Genomic DNA, 15,835 nt, shown 5'->3' with positions numbered 1-15,835 from the left:
CCAAATGCTCCATCGCAGACAAAAACATAACAGACTAGCTAAAAATCCAATTACATGCTATCTTATAAGGAGCATCCCTGAAACATCAGGGATCAACAAGCTCCATCCCTACAGCTCCAGCAGGAGATATACCCTGCCGCCCTACTTCTACCTGCGTGCCCCCCAAAGGCCCAGGTTGGCAGAGGGAAGTAGGGGGAGCTATCAAGATGACTCCCAAGTCTTCCACTTGCCCCTCCCCTCCCCATCCCCAGCAATATCAGTCTATTCCCTGCCCCATGCCCCCACTCAACTCCATCCTCACTATTCCACACCCTCCCTCAATCCCCCAGCAGGCTCACATCTGGCAGTGACAGAGTAGCCACCCAGTGGAGACAGATGTCCTTCAACAGCATCAAACCCGGCGGAGACTAGGACCATGTCAGGTGAGAACTCGTGAGCAATGGGCATTACCACTGTCCTGCAAAGGGAGGGCCAAGCTGACCCTGGCGGATGGCTGGGCCAAGCTTTGGCCCACTCTTCTCCTCCCAGAGGCAGCTACCCCCTCCACCCACACTGAAGTGAATGTCTTCTGCCCCTCCCACTGCGAGGCCCAGGGTGGCTCCCCATCCCTCCCAGGGCCCTCCATAGTCCCCACCTGAAGGCTGTCAGGTACTCCACGTCTCCGATGGGGGGGTCCACACCTCCTGTCCATGCCACATTCACATTGTACCCCACGCCTGGCCCTCCACCAACCTGGCACCAGGGCAGGGGAGGGGGTCATTCTCACTGCCTGGGGATCCTAGTCATTGCCCCACCCTCACCCCTGCCTCCAGGTCTCACTCCACTGACCTCTGCGCTGCCTGGAGGGGCAGTCAGGCCAGTGTGGTCCTCCCACTAGGAGCCCAGACTCCCCAGGTACCAGCACCACCATGGGCCTCCGTAGCTCCCCGCCAGGTCCTATTCTGCTACCTCCCGGAGGGTTTTAGGCCCAGGAGCTGTACCTCTTCAGGAGCCCCAGAGCCTGGAAAGAAGTTCCCATTGTCATAGCGATGCAGAGAGATGTAGAGCACAGAGGGATCGTTGTAGAACGCTTGCTGGGTGCCATTGCCATGGTGAATGTCCTAGTGAGGAGGGTGGAAGCATCAGGAAAATGGCCAAGCTCTGACCCAAAGGTCCAAATTCCACAGGTCCCCACTGCACCCTATGGTGAGCTGTGGGGGTGCAGCAACCACTGGCCACAGGACATCCATGTTCCATTCACAACAGTCTCACCCAGTCCTCGCTTCTCTAACTGGGCTCTGCACTATGATGTGACACCGCATAGGGGATACACAAAGCCACGGTGCAAATGCAGTGTATCTCCCTGCAGAACCCATTCCACATAACAGTTTGGGGGGAAACATTAAGGTTAGTAAGGAATTCAAAACAAGCAGATAAATTGTGAAGAAGGATCTAACATTTACATGAATTTTTAAGCTTCAAAGGGATTTCATCCTTGCTGAGGACTGCTCCTGGCTACTTCCTGGCTCACAGCAAGTGGTGTGTGCCTTTCCCTCTGCCACTAGGGGCAGGGTTTGAGAAGCACCCATAGTAGCAAGAGTGGAAGTGTTGGGACCACAAAGCCTACTCTGAAACCCAGTGCCACCACCCCAAGCTAAGCAACCTTGGGTAAGTCACCCAACAGTGCCTTCATTTATAGAAATGGACATCCTAGTTCTTACTACTCAAGGTGGCCAGAAGCAGCACCATGTGTCAAGTACTAATCAGATTCCTGGCCCATGGTCAGCCCCCAATCGTGTGGGTGGAAGAGAAAAGTGGCTATTAGCAATGGCGGTGGCCTTTCTACTGTACAAGGTAGGAAATCCCATTGGTTGCTTGAGGCTGCAAGGTGGGGGCCAAGATGAAACGGGCTAAAGCACTTTCTAGTCTCTCATAGTAAGGAGGGAACCCTATTGGATTGTGAGGACTGAGCTGATGATCCAGCAGGAGGAATGTCAGTTAGTCATTAAGATGAGATCAAGGCAGGAGACCCAGTGTCCATCTGCACCCCAGGAAGAGTGGGCTGCCTGAAGACGGGGTTAGGGGAGGATTGTGAGGACTGAGCTGATGATCCAGCAGGAGGAATGTCAGTTAGTCATTAAGATGAGACCAAGGCAGGAGACCCAGTGTCCATCTGCACCCCAGGAAGAGTGGGCTGCCTGAAGACGGGGTTAGGGGAGGGGGCTTCCTGAAGGCTAACCCTTGTCCCATCTCTGCCTGCCCCTGCCCAGCACCACCAGCCCACTGCGTACCCAGTCCACGATGAGGACCTTGCCCACGTTCAACTTCTGCTGCAGGAGTTTAGCTGTGATGGCTACAGAGTTGAAGAAGCAGAATCCCCTGAGGGGGGTAGGGGGACAAAGGGTGGGGCGGTCAGCTTCAGTGTGATGTTTGCTTCGCAAAAGAGGTGAAGGGTTCGCAAGGGCAGAGGGTCTCAGGCAGGGAGGGGACAGCACTCACATGGCTGTGGATTCCTCTGCGTGGTGTCCTGGGGGCCTGATGATAGCAAATCCATTCTGAAGAGGTGCAGGCAGAGGCAAGAGACAGACAGGAAGGCGAGGTCATGGAGGGGTGGAGAGAAGGGGAGAGAAGCACAAGCCAGGCAGGGAAGAGAACACAGATCAGAAAATATGTATATATTCAACACATCATTATGAATATCTGCCATTCATATCATCTCTGCCCTTGAGACACCCAGAAGAGCACCAGGCATCAGTGCCTATCTGTCGGTCCCTCATACCCCCCAACCCCCAGTTGTCCCTGGAGCTGTCACCTCTTCCCCATACTGGTGCCTAACAGTTGAAGTTGCAAAGGACAGTGCCTCACTATAGGGAAACCAAGTCTGCCCTCGTCCTCCACTCCTGAGGATGGAGGACCAAGCCAAGGGATGCCAAGGCCACAAGCTCTCACCTTGAGTTCTCCTGCAGCCACCTTGAAGGCCAGCTCCACTAGGCAGCCCACCGCCATGCGCACGGCACTGGAGGAGTGCATCTCATTCCACACAGTGTCACTGTCCACCTGTGGGGGCAGGAGAGCAAGCTTCAGTGTGCTCCCTGCAGGGTGAGAGCAAGAATGGGGGCGGGCACCCAGACAGTAGGCCAGCAGCCATGGTGGGGAGGAAGAGAGAGGCCAGAGCTGGGAGAGGCCCACCCACCCCCACTGGGGCACACCCTACTCACCCCAATGCCGCCACAAGGTAGCATGGCATACATCTTCTGGCTGATGGGGCCTGCAGGGAAGAGGGACAGAGCTACTCTCTGCTCTCAACTGCTGGGACTGCAGGTCTGGTTCTGCAGAGGGCATTGAGCTCAGCCACAGAAAATGAAGGCTCAGACCCAAGCACAGGACAGGCCTCTGCAGCCCACGCGAGTTGGAAGCTGTCTGTCCCCTGTTCTTGTAGGACAGCCTACCTCTGGGAGCAGATGGCAGGGAGAGGGGCATGATGGGCTGGGGGAGGAACAAAGCACCTCACACCCCCCAACAAGCCGACCCATCACTTCCATCCTCTGGCACTGTGCCCCACCAGCATGCTCCTGTCACACTGTAGCTATGTTAGTCTCACCCTCTGGAAGGGTGTGAATGGCAATTGTGCCACCTCTGCCAAGAGGATGACCTGTGCCCCTTGGGACCACCTGCCTACCCTAACCAGCTCCTTCTGACAGCTCCCATCTCACCCAGACAGTGGACATGCCCATCAGCCTGCCAGCTCACCGAGCAGCTTCTTGCTGTCCAGCTTCTGCCGGTTGAGGGGGCTGGTCCCATAAAGCAGTGTATGGTATTCGGAGTGCACTGTCTGGATCTCGTCCAGTGTGGCTTTGCGACCCCGAATCCGCTGCCAGGGGAGGGCAGGAGGAGAGGTCATTGAGAGGGGTCACACTGAAGGCTCTGCTCTCCTGACGCCTGGATCCCTTCTCAATTCCACATTCCCGGGCACACAGAGCCACTTTCTGGCCTCAGGAGATCCAACGGTGTTTAAGAAAGTATGCCCTGACCCCCCAGGGACCCTACTCCAGGATCCTCCCCCATTCAGTTAGGGACCATGGGGGAAAACAGGCTCCAAGAGTTGGAACTGGGGGGTGGTTGGGGGGACTGGCCCCAAGGTCTATGGTTGAAGAAAGGATGAGGAAGAGACACGGAGACAGGCTTCACTAATAGGGGAGAGACAAAGGCTTTTGCTGGATTTAGGCTGCAGGCTGGAGAAGGAGGAGCTCCCTTACCTCGCACTTGCTAAGTAGGCCTGTCTCCTGCAGCCGGGACCAGATGCTCTGGATCCGGCCAGCATGCTCAGGGTGCACATGTGTGTTTCCGCACATGCACTGGTGCTTCAGCATAAACGTGTCGTAGACCACACCTGAGCACAGACCCATGCGTCAGCCAGCACTGCTCTGGGCCCAGAGTCACAGCCTGGCCATCGCAGTCCTCAGCAGAGCTCACTGAGCCTCCCCAACACACCTCCTGCCCAAACACCTCCCCATGGCCACCCCAGCCACCCTCCACACACCTGACCCCTCTCCTCTCCAACTTTTGCCCCTCTCTTCTCTCCTGAAATTCCTTTTCCCATTATTGCCTGTCAAAAGCCTGCCTGCCCCTCAAGCCTCAACAAGGCTGCCCTTGATCTCTGCCCACTGTGCCCCCTCTGCTGTACCCCACTCTTAGCACATCCTCCTTTCCCCACTCCCGTCCCCGTCCATGTGTGCAGCTCCCCACTGGTGAGATGGAGCCATCCTCAGACATGTTTGTGTTCCCCTCAGAGCCCAACATGTGGCTACTTTATAGGGAAGAGTTTTCTGGGCCGGCCTGTGGCTCACTCGGTAGAGTGCGGTGCTGATAGGGAAGAGTTTTCTGGAACTCACTGAGGCCTCATCCTTGACCTCACAGGGAGAAGGAGGTTAAGCTAGAAGGGCTGGACCCAAAAGTGGCAGTAGGCTTTCTCTACCCAGGGCCCCAGAGCTGCACAGTGATAGCACAAAACCAGGTGGTCTCTCGGGAGGATGAAAAAGATTCTGGCCCAGTAGGTAGGGGCAGGGCTGCCCACCTCCCAGCCGGATGGAAAGCTGCTGCTGCTACCATGAGTAGCTGTGGGGCACAGGACAAGAAAGACAGCCTGTTTTCCCTCCATACAGGGTGTCCAAGGGGCCCTGGCAGTCCCTTCACTGCCCACAGGGCTGGATGCCCTGCACAGGCCCCCTGGTACACAGGATGTAACAGGCAGTGGTGGACTCACCTGTGGTGAAAAGGTGCTTGGTGGGCTGGTCTGGGGGGCTCTTCATGCCCCCAGGGGCAGCAGGTGAGGACTGGGTGCGGCCCAGGGCCTGGTGGGGCACAGTGGCCAGGCTGAGGGGTGCCTGGTACACCTGCAGCGGCTGCAGCTGCTGGGCGTCTGAGAACAGCTGGGGAGGGGGAGAGTGGGAAAGAGCCTGGGTGAGGCTCAGCCTGCATGGAAGTCAGGGCAGGCGCCCTTGGGGCCTCCAGGGGGGCTGTAATCCAGCTCTTCTTTTCCACGTCTCCTCCTTCCCCCACCTCCTCCCACTGGCTCCCTCCAGGGACAGGAGACACTCCAGCCTTGCCATCTCCTCTGAGATGGGGAGGGATGGGGGGATGTGATGAGTCACACCAAAAGAGTAGCATTGAGGTAAGAGGCTGGGGGGGCGGGGGTGGGGGCGCGGCGGGATGAGTCAGGCCTGGAGGGCTCAGCTGTGTCCGCAATGAATGGAGCGCAGCTAGGCACAACCCAGACTGTAGTAACCACGGGGGCGTGTGTGTACACAAGCGCATGCATGCTCAGAGACCGACGCACAACCGGCCCTGCGCAGGCAGAAATGCAGACACACACAGGCCACGTGTGTGTGCATGCATGCACGCGCTCACACACACAAGCAGGGAGGCGGGGGCAGTCACAGACACCAGGAAGGGCTGGCAGACTGGATCAAGCACAGCTCTGAGACCAACACAGCAGCTCCCTCACTCCATTCCTCCCCAGCCTCTTTCCTACTCCCCTTTTTGCTGCTCCTGCACAGCCTGGAAACTGCACAGCTGGGGAGAGGGAAAGTCAAGGGTTGAAAGAATGGATGGGAAAGGACAGAGGGATGGTGATCAAGGGCTGGGGCTAAGGGTCGGCGGTGGGGGAGTCACCTTTTTGTAACCAGCACTGGACTCCTCCAAGTCGGGCCCTTCCTCAGTGCCACTCTCGCCCTCCTCGTCCTTGACCTGAATACAGTCCTCCTCATCTTCTTCCTCCTCTTCCTCCTCCTCCAGGTCTTCCTGTGTGCTCTCGCTCTCCGTGGAGCCTTCCCGGGGCATGGTCAGGGCTCCTTCCCCCAACAAGGCCTCCTGCTGCTCAGTCAGCTCCTCCTCTGTCTCCTCTGGGTGGGTAGTGGGCTGCCTGGGAAGCTCCCCTGTCTTGGTGAGGATCTGAGAGCAGAACATGGGGGGCACATCAGCTGGGAGGAGGAGCAGCTGCGCAGCCTGCACCCCAGACGGGCCATCCTTCCCTCCATTCTCCCAGCAGACACCAGCCCATACACATCTCCTACATGAATCAGAAAAAGACAGACACACAGCCCCAGGGGGGGCCTGGGTGGCGCCCCCCACTCCCTTTCTGCCAGCCTGGTGCTTTCCCGCGTCCTGCCCCAGCACGGCCCCAGGACATTGGTCTCCCAGGCTCACTTTGCCCAACTGCAGCTGCTGCTGCTGCTTCTGCTTCTCCAGGAACTGCTGGTGCTGCTGTTGCATGACCAGCTGCTGCAGGGCCTGGGGACTCTGTGGCAGTGGCGAAGACTGAGTGCGGCTCAGGGGCCGGTGCCGTGGGAGCTTGCCCACTGTCCGCATGCTGGTGGCCACGCGTTCACCCGTCACCAGCGGGGACTGCCCATGGAGCGGCACTATGGAGCGGGGAGTAAGCACCATTGTCAGGGAACCAGGCCCCTCCTCCCATCCCAACCCTATTCCCCCCCCAGAACACCACTACCTACATATCCTGCCCACAAGCCTGAGCCCCATTCTTTCTCCTTCCCACGGAGTAAGCACCATTGTCAGGGAACCAGGCCCCTCCTCCCATCCCAACCCTATTCCCCCCCCCAGAACACCACTACCTACATATCCTGCCCACAAGCCTGAGCCCCATTCTTTCTCCTTCCCACGACTGAAAAGTCCCAAAGCTCAGAGGCATCACCTCCAGCAAGCCTTCCTGGATTCACCGTTCTCTCCCTTAAATTTGCTTTACTGAGTGCACATGTAGTCTTGAGCCCTCTGTGTGGGTGAACAATGACTAGTTCTCTCCAACTGCGACAAGACCTCCCTGATCACGGACCCCCACTGATCCCACCAGGCTGGGAAGCTCTGGGGCCAGGATCAGGTATCTTCCAAGCAGAACCTCTTCTGATGGCAACAGGTACTTAAGGGCTGACTGTCTAAAGCTGTGCTGTCCTGTCCCGTAGCTACTAGCCACATGTGACTTCTAAGCCCTTAAAACATGGCCTGTCTAAATTGAGATCAGCTGTATGTGTGAAATAGACACTGGATTTCAAAGACTTAGTATGAAACAAAAAGTAAAATATTAATAACTATATTTATTACATGTTGAAATGATAATATTCTGGATATATACTGAGTTAAATATATGCTATAAAATTAATTCCACCTGTTTCTTTTCACATGTTTTAACGTGGCTACTAGAAAGCTTTAAATTATGTATGTGGTTTGTGTTATGTTTCTACTGGACAGTGCTGCTCTGGAATGTGAACTCAGTGGTGGCAGCACATTTAGTCAAGAACAGTGCCTGGCATGCTGTAGGGACTCGATGTTTCCAGAATGTGGAAGAAATCAATGCTCCTGCTGAGGGGAGCTATGACAGGGCCAGAAAGTATCCCTGACAGGTGGACCTGACTTGAGCACCCCCTCCCTTGCACAGCCTCCTGCCCACTCACCAGCGATGAGGGTGCTCTGCTGCCGGGCCTGCTCCAGCAACAGCACGTGCTGCAGTAGGGAGGCATGCCCATGAGGGTTCGAGTCGCCCTCCAGCGCCACGCCCAGCAGGCAGCCGGGGATGGAGGATGTGCTCATGAACTTGCCCGTCAGTGTGCCGCCCTGCCGCAGAGACTGGAGGGCCTGCCTCTCGGCCTCCTGCTGCGTCGACAGCTTTGGGGAGGCCTGGTGAGGGTGAAGAGATGGGAGATAAGAAAGGCTCTCTACTTCCCCAAGTTCTGCCAACCTGTGACCAGAATCCCTCATCTACCCTCTGCCCACCCCTCAGCTCTGGGTAGGACCATCTGATCTCCCTCAGGGGCTTGGGAGGACAAAAGATCCAGCTGGGCCATCTAGGACAGGTGACCTCAACACCAGAGGGAAGATGGGGTATGTGCCCTGTACTTACGGTGAGGTGCGAGTTGGTGACAGTGACCGTGGCCTGCAGTCCTAGGGAGATGTTGGGCAGAGAGGGAGACGTGTAGAGGCTGAACTGGTTGGGGGAGCTATCCAGAGGGAGGGCCCGGTGCTGGGGGAGCATCTGGGAAGCAGCCAAGAGAGACGGGCATGAGAGTGGGCAAAGGGGAGACACAAAAGAGGGCAACCTGGGGCCAAGGCCAAGGTCTCTGAATGGTATCCCATTCCCCCCACTCTGAGCCCCAATTGGGAGTAACTGAGAGATCAGAGCCCTTCACAGCCTGTGGAACAAATCCCCCTTCAAGGTAACAAGTCCAAGCAAATGCCCTCCAGGCTGTCCAAGTGGGCAGAGAGGTCTCTACTGGGCACTCAGCCAAACTGGAAGAGACTCTCCTCCAAGAGAAAGAGAACAGCTTGTCCCCGCCCTACCCAGCCCTCAGCCAGGCTTGTACCTCAGTGGGGATGTTGGGAACTGAGCCAGTAAAGCCGTTCTCAGAGATGGTGCTGTGGGAGCTGTTGGGAGAGCTGGGGCCGGAGCCTGGCGCACTGTTACACACGGATGACACTAGAGGAGAAGTGGCTGTCACCTGGGCCTGCTCTGAGCCACATGCCACTCCCAGACCCTCAGAACAAGGACATGAAAGGAGCCCTTACCTCCAGGCCCAGCACCTGTGATCTCAGCAGCTCTCTTCTTAAAGGTGCTAATGACCGTCCCATCCTTGCGACGTAGGAGGGGACTGCTTCTCCGCTCAGCCACCTTCTGTTTTAGCCTCGAACGCACTTTCAGGTTGGGTTCAGAGGCTGGAGAGAAGGTAACCAGGACTCAGGTACATGCATACACCTGAGCACACACCTGCAGCCCAGCCCAGCACACGGGGCTGACTCCCATCAGCAGCCCTGCCCCCTCCACTTTCCCACCACTGCCTCTCAGGAGCCATACTCTGGGAGGCCAGGTTGGGCACTCACTCACCTGTTTTGCGGAGGGGGAAGTCATCACGGCTATCGTAGGGCCCAAGCAAAGGCAGTTTATAGGAAGGAGGCGTCCCAGGGGGGCCACTCTGGGGAGGGGAACTCTGGTCCAAAGAAGCATGGTGGGCTCCCCTGGGGTGAGGGGTGGGGATGGAAGCAGATCTAGGTTATCACCCAGCCAGCTGGACCTGCCACCTGGCAATCTACATTAGGAAAAGTCCATTGTATACAGGGATAGGAAATGGGTCCTGGGGAGGGAAATGAGGAGAGAAACCACAGGTGGGAGTCTCCTCTGTTAGGAGAGATTGTGGGGCCAATATATGGCCACAGGGCAGGAGCCCCTTGCCATGTAGCCGGGCAGCCCCTGAGCAGGGCCCCTCTGCCCACCCGTGCCTGCCCAGGGCCATTACCAGCATTTGGGGTGCTGTGGGAGGGAATGGTTGAGGCCGCCTGGCGTGGGCTCCTTTGACTTCGACAAGAGGAATTCCTGGAGCCTCAGCTTTACCTCAGTGCTGGCAATGGCACCTGCAGGACAGGGCACAGCTGACCTGGATGCTCGAGGCCAGGACCCCACAGTGGGGAGCAGGGGTCCCAGGTGGCATGCCCAGGAGGCCCCAGGAGGCCCCTGGCCTTACTCTCTTTGCTCTTCTCCTTGTTTCGCAGGATGAGCAGCTGCTGCTCTAGCCGCTGCTTCTCCAGCTCCTCCTGCCGCTGCTGCTCCCGCTGCCGCTGCTGCTCCAGCTCCTGCTGCCTCTTGGCTGCCAGCATCTCCTGCTGCTGCTGCAGGAGCACAGGGAGAGGAAGCGGAGGTGAGCCAGGCCCGGGCAGGGGTCGGAGGTCTGGGTGGCCCCCCGCGCCCCCTCGCTCACCTTGAGGTGCTTTTGCAGCTGGACCTCATGCTGCCGGGTCAGGTGGTCATGCTGTTTCTGGAACTCGGCGAACAGGAGCTGCTTCTGCAGCTGCTGCTGCTGCTTGAGCGCCAGAAGCTCCTGTTGCAATTGCTGCTCCCGCAGTGTGGGGTCCACAGGGCCTGCCAGAGCCCCCCGCAGCTCCACAGGGCTGGGGCTGCCTCCACCCCCACCCCCCATGGAGCTGGGCATGGCTCCTGGCAGCACCGGCTTCACCTCCACTGTGGGCAGAAGAGACAGCAAAGGGTCAGTGGGCCCAATTCCAGACCCCACTGGCCCTAGCAGCCATGCCTGGGGCCCAGAGAGCTACCAGGCAGGACTACTAGGCCCAAGGACAACAGAGAGAGAAGGGAAGTCAAGTCCCTCATACTGCATGGATGCAGCCTTCCGCCTTAATTAAATGAGGTTGAAGCCATGAGCTTCAATAAGAAAATATGCAAAAGCATGTAGCCCAGTACCTGGCAGGCTGTGAGTGCTCAACATGTAATATTGTCATTGACAGTTAACAGCAATGGGCATTTTACATGAATAACTCAAACTTCATGGTTACTTATGACTAGGTGCTATTATTATCCCATTTTACTGATGAGGAAACTGAGGATTAGAGAGGTTTAAATAATTTGATCAGACACAACCAGTTGGTTGAAGAACCAGGACATGAATCCAAGTCCTGTGCTTTTAACCATTGTCCTGAGCCCTCTTTCCATCTCTCAACACCATGACCCCAGCAAAGCCTATCCTAGGAGAGAAACTGAGGCACAGAGGTTGGTTGTAGTACTGATAGGGTTGGCAGCCAGGGCCCTTGGTAAACCCAGGAGAGGCCTGTGGAGACTTTCTGGACATCCCTGCCTTTTCTCCTTTTCTCTGCCTCATACCCAGCTGGGGCAGATGGGGCAGAACGGACAGGCTATGGGAATGGAGGGTGGTGTGGGAACAGGAGGCCTCAGGGAAAGGGGGCTCAGGGCTGCACCAAGTCAGGGACAGGAGGGGCTGGGAGTCAGACTCGCTTCCTTTGCTGGATTATCTCCTTTCAACAGTTTTATTGTAATTACCCTGAAAATGCCGCTATATATAGAGTGAGCCAAACAGCAGCTGTGCCTGGGGGGGGGAGGGGGAATGAGAGAATGGGCAGGCAGGCTGCAGGGAGGAGGTGAGGAATTACCCTGAAAATGCCGCTATATATAGAGTGAGCCAAACAGCAGCTGTGCCTGGGGGGGGAAGGGGGAATGAGAGAATGGGCAGGCAGGCTGCAGGGAGGAGGTGGGAGGAGGAGACAGGAAAGGAAAAGGAATCAGACAGGAAGAAAGGGAATGGCAAGGGGGAGGGCTGGAGCTGAGGCAGAGATCTCGGAACTCCAGTCCCAGGGAGAACTGGCTGGGAAGGGAAAGGTGGTGGAGAGGTCTGCTGGGTTCCAAGACCTCTGACTGGGGCCCCCACGTGGACAATGGGCCAAGGGGCCCCAGAGAGTGCAAAAGGTTCCAGTCTCAACCTCTTGATCCCTGTACACTGTCCTCTGGTCACTGAATGTCAGTTCCCACCACTGCCCTGTGGTTGCCAGGGTAACTAGGCAAACACCACAGCAGCAGGGAGCCCCAAGCAGCCCACACCCCACAAAGCCTCGGAGCCAGCAGGAAGGGGAAGGCAGGATACCACTGCCTGGGAAGGAGGAAGTGAGAGGCAGGGCCAACCCGCCAACCCATCTTGTTTCTTTGCCACTTCTTTCTCCAAAGAAAGCCCTCGTGCTTTCCTCAATACAACCCAGGGAGGCCACAGAGGGCTAAGAAGACTCTCCTGAGGCAAAGTGGCCCACTCCAGCCCAGGCCTGGAGAAGAAAAGAGCCCAATACCCCGAAGTCTGACAGTGTCTTCTGCCCTCGTGAACAGGCCTCGCCCCAGTCCCCCACTGCCATCCCTCATCTAGACTATAGAAGGAGTTGGGAGGGGGCAATCAGTGGGCTGAGAGGCCCCACACCCTGTCCGGATGGGCCTAGATCTCTCCAGGGAACCCAGCACTAAATGGGTATCACCAAGGCAAGGGCAATGCCACCTTCATGCGTGAATGTGGCCTCTGGGACCCACTGGAGGCAGGAGTGGGGCGGGAGAAGGTAAATCCTGAGCAGGATATCCCTCTCTGCCCCCACCAGCCCATTCTCCCCGTAGCACTGCTGGGCACATTCTTCTGTGGTTTTCCCGCCAGCCCTACTGACGACTCTGCGGCCACAAGGCCAGAGCCACATCTGCAGGAGTGGCCAGATGTGGCCAGGAGGGTGGGGTTACACACACACACTCACTCACTTTCCCTCCCAACCCATGAACTGCCCCAGTACCACAAGGAAGGGGCCTTGGAAACTGCAGAAGGCCTTTCTAGAAGGGGCTAGCCCTAGTCCAGGATGCAAACTAGGGTGGTGGCAAGGAGTCAGTCAGCCAGGCTGGGGTCTTCTGAGCCCCTGAAGTACTCAGCGAGGCCCCAAGCTGGCTGGAGGGTTATCTGTTCCTAGGCAAGGCTGGCTTGGCCCATGGAACTCTGATCACTCAGCCAAGAGGTGGACAGGCTTCAACCTGCTGCTCTCGGCAGTGCCGGGACTGCAGGAGCCGGATGCCAGCCCGCCTGCCCAAGGAAGGGCAGGGGTCCAAGCGCTCCTGGCTCCCAGCAGATAACCCTGCCTCAGGCTGGAACTGCCGCCCGCTGTACTGGCTTCCCTTGCAGAATCAGAAAACATACAGGTTCAGGTCAGGGGAATCTCCCACCAGGGCTGCCACTGCCGCTGCAGCAGCAGAGATGCTAGGCCCTGTGCTGCAGTGGGAGCCGCAGCCCCATTGGTATGCCGGTGGCAGGGTGGCTAGAGGGCTCTGCCACACAGCCTTGTTCCCATGCAACAGGAAGCATGGGTGACTGGAGAATATTAATATGCTAGGCCCTGTGCTGCAGTGGGAGCCGCAGCCCCATTGGTATGCCAGTGGCAGGGTGGCTAGAGGGCTCTGCCACAGCCTTGTTCCCATGCAACAGGAAGCATGGGTGACTGGAGAATATTAATTGCAGGCACTGCAGGGCCTGAGCAGCAGGCAGCCTGCCAGGGGGCAACCTGCTCCATCCAAACTGCAAGGGGTGTGGCTGCTCAGATGGGTTCAGAGAAAGCAGGGGGCATGGAGTCCCTTGAATATCATCTGCCAGTCACAGAACCTAGAGCCTGGCTGGCCTTGCACCTCCTCGAGGATCTGTGCCCTCTGCCAGCTTGGCATGAGCAGAGCAGGTGGCAGCAGCTGCCATCAGAACCAAGCACCTGGAAGGGAAGTGAGCATGTTATGATAGAAGGAGGCTCTTGGCCGCCTCCTGGTGGACCAAGGAAAGTTGGAGAACTCTGGAAAGAGAAGAGGGCAGGCAGAGGGGCATTTTTCCTAAGGAGATGGGTTGGAAGCTCTAGCTAGCAAAGAGCCCTCCTGAAAGGCCCAGGAGATGGTCACGAGACTGCAAGGCCCTGGGTCCTGGGTCCTTTCCTCACCCCCAGGCCTCAGTGACAGAGAGCCACAGGGAATCGAGAGATGCCAGACAGCTGACACAGCAACCTCCTATGGAGGGAAAGGCCCTGCTCCAAACTCTACTCTTTCCAGGGGACTCTGACCTTCCCTCCTCCTGGGAGTGGTCGCCTCAGGAACAAGCGGCAACACCATCCCATCCTCTGGCCTTCTGTGGGGTTGACCCACACTGCTTCCATGGAGAAGCCCCAGCCCAGGTAGCGGGGTGGGCAGGGCTGCATGTTTCTAGCCATCAGAGTGGCTATGCAGATACCAAGCTCTGGCTCGGGAGGGGCTGCCCTGCCCAGCTCACAGGCACAACTGGGTAGTGGTAACACCTCAGAGATACCTCCTTCCCGTCCAGCTGGGCCTCCACCCTCTCCATGAATCCCATGAGCCCAGCAGATTTTCAACAAGGTAGAGCCTGGTTCCTCTGGGGGAAATGATGCAGGTGCTGATGGGGAAACCCCTGAGACTACTGCCAGCACAGACTTAGTCTAAAAAAAGGGTGGCCAGGCAAAGGGACACTGCCTCCAAGCAGACAAGGGGCTCTGGGCCACAAGAAGCAGGTTTTAGCAGAGCCTTTGGGAATAAGGTTCACAATAAATCTAGCTGCCCAAGAGCAAGGCCAAGTCTTCCTCCTGCTCTGAACACACCACAAGCCATGCCCCAGCTCCAAGCCCTCTCTTGGAGAAAACATCACCAACTCAGAATCCCTTGGATGCAAACGCTGGCCAGTAAGGAAACAGTACCTTTAGTTCCTCCTGGAGAATCCCTTGGCAGGGTGGGGCGGGAGGTGGTGGGGTGCGATGCAGCGAATGGACTCACCTGACAGACCCAGGAAGCTTAGCACATGGCTCTAAAGAGACCCTGCTCCAGGAGCCACTGGCCACAGAAGGCTAGGGGAGGAAGGGACCCAGGGTGCGCAGAGTATGAGGTAGGGGTGCACTGAACTGTTTGCAATGTCTATGCAGGACAGAAATGAGGCCTGTGCAGATCTGAGGAGCTGCCTTCATAAGAGGGGAGACGGTGTTTGAGATCATCTGTCTCAACTCCCTCATTACACAGGCGAGGAAACCAAGCTTCTTAGGCCGTTTAACAGAGGATCCCCCAAGCTAAGCTGCAGCAAAGCAGGGACCTGAACCCAGGTGTCCCAGTTCCTTTGTGGGGCGTCCCAGCGTGCAATGTGAACCAGCACTGGGTGACTGGCCCCTCTAGAAAGCAGCATCTTCCACCAGCACCCAGGCCCTCAGGGCCTCCCTTGCCAGGCTGGGGAGTCAGCAGCTTCCTGAGATGTCTAATTACCTTGTGCTGTCCCTTGGAAAATGGAGAAAGGCTCTAGTCCCTGTCCTGGCCTCAAGGGAGTTTGGAAGGAGGTGGGGAACAGCATTTCACTTTCCTTGGCCCATGACGCCGATGACCCCTCCCCACCAAGGATGGTTCTTGGAAAATGGAGAAAGGCTCTAGTCCCTGTCCTGGCCTCAAGGGAGTTTGGAAGGAGGTGAGGAACAGCATTTCACTTTCCTTGGCCCATGACGCCGATGACCCCTCCCCACCAAGGATGGTCTCCCATGATCTATTTCTGGGCTCTTACGTGACTGGTGAGGCCAATTTAGGTTCAACAGGTTCTACCACAATTCAGACAGTATTTCCACATGTGCAAGCCGGGTATGACTCTCACCTGGCAATTTTCACAACTCCTCAAGTAATGCAAGTGGACACACATCCGTAAGGGCCCTGGACTAAGAGGACGCTAGGGGTCAAGTCAGGGATGCCACTTATGAGGGCAAGGCACCGGGCGCCTCCCTGGGCTCCATGTAGGCATCTATAAAATGGGAGTGAGAACAGCACCAACCTCCTGGAACTGCCAGGCTCAGGAGAGCGAATGCACTTAGGGCAGCTTGGCACAGGGCCTGGGAAGATCTCGCAAGGTGCTAGTCAGGGCTATTATTAATGGCTCCTGAAATTTTTTGTGTCCTGGACCCCTTCGGCAATCTAGAAGCCCATGGACCACTAACGCCTATGGATCTATGTTTCTAAAATGCATAA

At 57.1% G+C, this 15,835-nt stretch overlaps 1 protein-coding gene and 1 long non-coding RNA gene across 7 annotated transcripts in view; one reads left to right on the top strand and one right to left on the bottom strand.

Annotated features, from left to right (window-relative positions):
* Positions 1–15,835, bottom strand: part of HDAC5 (histone deacetylase 5) — a 36,078-nt gene that overhangs the window by 1,171 nt on the left and 19,072 nt on the right. For 3 of the 6 annotated variants that reach the window (XM_008574375.1, XM_008574376.1, XM_008574374.1), the window contains 20 exons: positions 10,236–10,495; positions 10,002–10,146; positions 9,777–9,891; positions 9,368–9,498; positions 9,052–9,198; positions 8,850–8,962; positions 8,390–8,521; positions 7,944–8,166; positions 6,685–6,899; positions 6,151–6,429; positions 5,243–5,408; positions 4,236–4,369; positions 3,730–3,850; positions 3,198–3,247; positions 2,929–3,036; positions 2,479–2,534; positions 2,271–2,358; positions 981–1,100; positions 635–732; positions 339–457 (listed from right to left, as the gene is read on the bottom strand). In XM_008574375.1, coding sequence (XP_008572597.1) covers positions 339–457; positions 635–732; positions 981–1,100; positions 2,271–2,358; positions 2,479–2,534; positions 2,929–3,036; positions 3,198–3,247; positions 3,730–3,850; positions 4,236–4,369; positions 5,243–5,408; positions 6,151–6,429; positions 6,685–6,899; positions 7,944–8,166; positions 8,390–8,521; positions 8,850–8,962; positions 9,052–9,198; positions 9,368–9,498; positions 9,777–9,891; positions 10,002–10,146; positions 10,236–10,495 — 2,820 coding nt within the window. Of the gene's footprint in view, positions 1–338; positions 458–634; positions 733–980; positions 1,101–2,270; positions 2,359–2,478; positions 2,535–2,928; positions 3,037–3,197; positions 3,248–3,729; positions 3,851–4,235; positions 4,370–5,242; positions 5,409–6,150; positions 6,900–7,943; positions 8,167–8,389; positions 8,522–8,849; positions 8,963–9,051; positions 9,199–9,367; positions 9,499–9,776; positions 9,892–10,001; positions 10,147–10,235; positions 10,496–15,835 lie in introns of those variants that run through there. The other 3 variants (XM_008574372.1, XM_008574373.1, XM_008574377.1) reach the window with 2 other exon arrangements.
* On the top strand, positions 5,228–6,357 carry LOC103591837. The gene is made up of 3 exons (XR_550620.1): positions 5,228–5,305; positions 5,562–5,650; positions 6,274–6,357. It is a non-coding gene; the product is annotated as an uncharacterized LOC103591837 (long non-coding RNA).

This window comes from Galeopterus variegatus, unplaced genomic scaffold (genome assembly GCF_000696425.1).
Source record: "Galeopterus variegatus unplaced genomic scaffold, G_variegatus-3.0.2 Scaffold1037, whole genome shotgun sequence".
NCBI lineage: Eukaryota > Metazoa > Chordata > Mammalia > Dermoptera > Cynocephalidae > Galeopterus > Galeopterus variegatus.
The sequence above is the reverse complement of the archived record's forward strand: the minus strand, read 5'-3'. Positions and strand labels throughout refer to the sequence as shown.